The sequence below is a fragment of the Kryptolebias marmoratus genome, linkage group LG2 (assembly GCF_001649575.2).
Source record: "Kryptolebias marmoratus isolate JLee-2015 linkage group LG2, ASM164957v2, whole genome shotgun sequence".
NCBI classification, from domain to species: domain Eukaryota; kingdom Metazoa; phylum Chordata; class Actinopteri; order Cyprinodontiformes; family Rivulidae; genus Kryptolebias; species Kryptolebias marmoratus.
In genome coordinates this window covers 35,890,876-35,896,563 of record NC_051431.1, presented here as the reverse complement: position 1 = coordinate 35,896,563, position 5,688 = coordinate 35,890,876, and the positions used below count along the sequence as shown (strand labels likewise).

Genomic DNA, 5,688 nt, shown 5'->3' with positions numbered 1-5,688 from the left:
AAGCTTCCTTCCCCTCTTCGACCTCCACCACCAGTGTCCGGCCCGGGGAAGACGCCTCTAATGCTCAACCTGAGCTTCTCCTCGAAGCGCATTGCTATTGTCGACACTCGCGTCTTCCGCCGAGGTCCGAGCGCCAAATATCTTATGTAATTCATGTCAAATAAAACCATTTAATTGCAGCTTCTCTTTGTTGTGAGTCTCTCCAGGTTGTATGCTAATTCAACTAAAATTTCAGCCAACTCAACTCTGCTAATGCTGATTCAGTTATAGGTTTAGCTAATTCAACTATGCTGATGAAATCTTGGAGGAGAGAGGGAAGGAGCAACATTTAAGCCACATACTTAATAGGTAACATATGCCCCTTTTCCACTGGCTCTACTACAGAAGGCCCGCTCTACTCAGCCCGGCTTGGCTCGGCTCTTAAAAAAAATGCATCGTGTTTCCACCCGCCAGTTTGGTCATTAGCAAAGGAACGCCTCTGTTGGGGGTGGGGGTGTGCTACCGAAACTTGCCGCCATTTGTGGAAACAATGGAAGAGCTATGGACAACTTTGGCCCTGTGTTGTTGCTGTTTTTTAAACTTATGAGCCAGCCTTTGGAGAGCGCCGGCACAGATCCACAGGTGTCATGGGGAGAGGGTAAATGATGGGAGCAGAGAATCAAGTTTACATAATTTTGAGATGACCAGCCTTCCAAGGCCTACTCAGTGGAGCCACATTCAGATATCAGAATTGTTTAGGTCAGGTGGACGCCATTAATTTTCCTGTCTGCCTTAGAGTCCTCACTGGTACATCCCAATGGCAATTTTAATCAGCCAAAATAATGTAGTCATTCTCGCCAAGCTGAACTAATAACTTCTCCAAGGTTGATTCCATCCCGCCAGCAAGTTCCAAGGCCCATAGGATGCCAAGCATGCGCCTCTGTTCACATAGCATCTGAGTGTTCACCGCTTGGCACATCCCTTCAAACAAGGTAGGCAGCCTTATACCGAACAGTTGCCAATGTCTTCCGAATTCCACAATACGCCAGGTAACCGCCAAGCCCAAACAGCAGAAATCCTGTTATCAAAAATCCAATTATGTACACATTTTCAATGTCCTTGACCGACAGTACAGATAAACACACAATCTTCCAATCGCTCCAGGAATCCATCGTGTATCCAGCTGGATATGTCCCATCGGGACAAAAAGGCTCTCCTTTGCTCAGTCTTTATTATTTAGATAATTTGATACAGGGTTTACCCCATAAAAGAGGCTAAGCCCGGTGGTAGGTGGCTGTTCGCCGGCCGTTCGCCATCCGATTGCCGCCTGATCGTGATTTAAAAAAAAAAAAGATTAAAGTTGACAGGAAAGTTGAAAATATGGCTGTTTATTATGTGATATACTGTAAAACTACAGTTTTACAAAAAGGCACTTTTGAAATACTTTTTTAAACAAAAATACAAATAAAATAAATACAAATTGTTTGCACCTAATTTGAATCCTAATTTAAGTCACATTTACAAATAAATTTAATTAACATAAATGAAAAAGTGCAAACAAGGCACTAACACGCATCTCACATCAAGGCCAACGAATAACAACAGAGAACTCTGAAAAACAGAGAAATGCTGTACTGTACTGTGCTTTTTGTGGCACAGGCTGCATGTTGGATCACTACATGTAACAACAAAACAAAGTAATGCTGAATTTAATAGCATCATTTTACTGGTAAACATGGATAATATTTTCACTAAGTACAAAACATGCTTACCGTATTCGGTCTTGTAAAGCCACCCACTGAATTCTAGCTCAACTAACCATTGTTGGTCAAACCTGCTCGTTTGATGTTCATTGCTGTGGCTCCAGCGACATGCTAACTCCAGCTGTAGCTGACAGTGGCTCAGCCTAAGGGCTCATTAGAGTCACACAGGGCTCCGCTGGTACATGCGAACCAGCTCCACTAGAGTAGCGAAATCTTCCATTATGAACGGAGCGCGGCACGCGCGGTCTGCGCCAAGTTACTAGGAGGTGCATGACGTGACACCGCGTGGGACCTTTGCGCAGGGGCGGGGACAGCGAGATTGCGTCACTGTTGATGCGTGAACACTCGCGCAGTGAGGTATATAAAGGCAGCGGTTTTGGGGGTGCAGGTGGAAAAAAACGTGTACAAAAAAATGACGTATTTATAATAAACAAGCGGAGCTTAGCCTGGCGGCCCGCCAGGCTAATAATACACTGGGGGAAACCCTGTGATCTATTGCATTGAGAGACAAGCTGACTAGATCCATAATAATTTGCAATTCAGAAAATATGCAAAGGGAGGCTCCTAAAAAAGAAAAAGAGAATAGCCAGACAATTGTGGCCAAAATTTTTGAGAACGGCACAAATTTTGGTTTTCACAAAGTTTGCAACCTCAGTTTAATTTGAACCTTTTGTCAGATGTTTATATGGTATAATGAAGTACAATTATAAGCATTCCATACGTCTTTTTTAACTTTTTATTGGCAAACACATAGGGGTGCATTTAAGCCTTTTGCATGGACAGGCTACATCTCTGAAAAGGCACCATCAATGCAGAACAGGTTTTCGACTAATGTCAAACACTCAGCAAAGACCTAGGAATATTGAACAGCCAGAATCCAACATCAGAAAAAAATGGGACAACATTCCCCTTCAAAGACAACTGGTCTCCTCAGTTCTTAGGCATTCATGTACTGTTGTCAGATGACAATGGGAATGCTTTACAGTAGCAAACTTGGCCCTGCCCCAAATGTTTTGAGATTACTCATTTTTTTACCCTTTTTTTTTTTTAAAAAAAAATACAATTTCTTACTTTTAATATATGATATGTTTACTATGTTCCACTGTAATTAAAATATGGGTTTATGAGATTTGCAAATCATTGCATTCCATTTTTTATATGCATTATACACAACATCCCAACTTTTCTGAAATTGGGGTTGTATTTCTCTCTGTGAAACTACAATTTTACTAAGATTCACTGTTGGAAATGTTAACACTTGTTGGGTTTTCAATATTAAACAAAACTATAGGCTTGTAGATATACTGATAGGTATTATTTTGACAGCAACCGTAACAATGGACTTTTTATTAAGAAAAAATAAAAACTTCAAAATTATACAAGTTCAAAACAGCATTGACTAAAAGTAATAATACATTTGGAACCCCTGGCCAGTTAACTGATATGCATTGTGCACTTTACTTTGCCACCTAGAACTAAGCCATTCGTTTGGTTTTAGATGAGTATACATATTTATGTGTGTTTATCCACACTCACTAACAAAAGAAATTAAGAGCTCAGAAGGAATGGTATAATGGTCTAAATCAGACCATTCAACAGAATTCGATCCACAAGTAGACCACTAAATGATTCAATTTTTAAGGAGTTGACATGTCTAAAATGCCAGTAAATTTATTTTATCAGGATAAGTTGACAGGCTGCCAACTAATGGCAACAACACTGTCAACACTCGGACCAAATGTTTGTAACATGTAAATCACATGCAGGTTAAGTGTGTATGTAATTCAGGAACCAATTGTTACCTTCTCCAACTTCAAAGTCTTTGAAAGCCAGTTCAGATCCAGAGTCGTCCAGCAGCACTTCTCCATTGAGTGTGAACATCATAGTGTGCTCGTTTAGATCCACCATGCAACCCACTACATCCCCCATCTGCCAGGCACGCCCAAAATGCTCATTGCCTTGATGCCAGCGCTGAACCTGAAAAATAAACAAAATAGGTGCTTGCAAGGATCATGAGTGCTGTTAATGAAATGCTGATGGTTGTGTTTCTGCTCATTGTGGTACTGAATGTTTATTCTCTTTTTACTTGTTACTATATTGGTAAAATAGTACCTATTCATAGGCATTTAACTAGTCATACAATTTCATTTCCACCCTTTTGCCTTCAGCAGCAGGTGATTACTATTTTGATATGACACCTTGAAACCATCAAAGACAAAGCCCTGGTCATCAGATCCCAGCTCCTGGTCTGGCAGACATCCGGGCCTTGCCCAGCCCACCCTCATCTCTCCAGCTGTTAACACCTGGAAGTGGAACAGTTAAGGAGATGAGTTACAAATGCAGTACATGGGTAAAATTCAAGACTGAATCTAAACAGGTTTTAAACAGTGTAATTGGTGTAATTACTTTCTAATGTAAAAATACAAAATAAACTAAAAAAAAAAGAGTGTGAATGAAATATATGTTGCTTTAGCTTGAAGCTGCTTATGAACATGCCTCAGCAGAAGTATTTCAACAGCTGAAATTTAGGCCTGTAAGCTTTTGAAACCTTGCACAAAGTTGCACAAAACCCAGGAATCATAGCCATCATCTCCTTAACGCCATGATCAATTAGAAATTTAAATGGCTGCAATACAATGAAGAATGCAGGAGTAGTTAAAAAATTGGTGGATGAAAACAAAAGACTAATATTATTAATAATGTTATTATCATTGTTACTAATAATAGTAAAGTTTCGTCAGCAAAGGTTTTGAAAAACTGACAATTAAAATTGTAAGTTTTTGACTTCAAGATGTCTGGCTCATTTTGCACATTTCAGGAGTAATACTTAAACTGATTTTTTGTGAATGTAGAGCTGACAAACACTTTGTTTTCCCAAACTGTTCAAACACTGGTTGTCAACCTAGGTTGTCTGGTGTGTTGGTGAGAACTTATCCTCTGCACCATGCATTACCAGAGAACGGCTGGAGACTTGCCTGTTTTATTTTGTGCCCGAGGCCTGCTGCATGTGTGTTTGGAATCATGGTAAATATGTCACATGTTGCAGACATAAATCATGAGTAAAAACACAGGAGAAACTCTCCAATACTGCTGACCACAAGATTTAACCATATGGAAAAATAAATATATTACAAATAAACAAAAGCAATCTATAATAATAATTATAATTCCACACATTTTACTTATTAATTTTTTTGTTTTTATTTTAAAATAATCGTAATTATTATTATTGTAAAGATAAACAGTATCTCAAGAGTGTTCTCTTAAAGTCAAATGCTTACACTTTTAACTTTCAGCTGATACTTTAAGTTTTAAAAAATGGCATAGAAATATTTTAATTATTAATAACATTAGTATTATATATATATTAATAATAATCCTGCTGGGGGCATGTGCGATTAGAGGCTGTAAAGTATAAGACTGGAGCAAGCTAATTTGTATAAAATGCTGGAAGGAACAATCATTGGACCATTGGATCATTGTGACTGAATTAACTGACTATTAATGTCTACTGCACTTCCAAGCTGAAGTGCTATGAGAGGGGGCAGTATTTGACCAAATTGAAGCTGTTGGCACATCCCCATTATATCTTAATACAAGTAAATTGTTTTACAGTGATTGGGCTTAAATTCAATGATGAAGTTGTCAGAAATATGCTCTAGAACAATTTGGAATTTTAAGCTAAAGTGAAACATTTTCAATGGGATATTATATTAACAGAAACATTCAATTCAACAATTACATTGGTATAAAGTGATGATGCAACTTTTATTTTAGAAAACAATGATAATTAAAGCTGCAAGCAGCATTGGCGGCCCTCGCAGCTCAGCGCCGCTCCGGCCTTGCGACCGCGGGAACTCTGGCGACCGCCGTCTACGCTCTCGCGCCTTTCCTGCACCGTCCACTAGGTGGCGTTTTCAGCAAAAGTCCCAAAATGCCTTCAGTC

The 5,688-nt window shown here is 39.2% G+C and overlaps 1 protein-coding gene across 1 annotated transcript in view; it reads right to left on the bottom strand.

The window, feature by feature from the left end:
* ryr2a (ryanodine receptor 2a (cardiac)) overlaps positions 1–5,688 on the bottom strand; it is a 509,073-nt gene that overhangs the window by 350,826 nt on the left and 152,559 nt on the right. Inside the window, exons 27-28 of the mRNA XM_037973568.1 lie at positions 3,941–4,045; positions 3,545–3,719 (exon numbers count right to left, since the gene is read on the bottom strand). Coding sequence (XP_037829496.1) covers positions 3,545–3,719; positions 3,941–4,045 — 280 coding nt within the window. The remainder of the gene's footprint in view (positions 1–3,544; positions 3,720–3,940; positions 4,046–5,688) is intronic.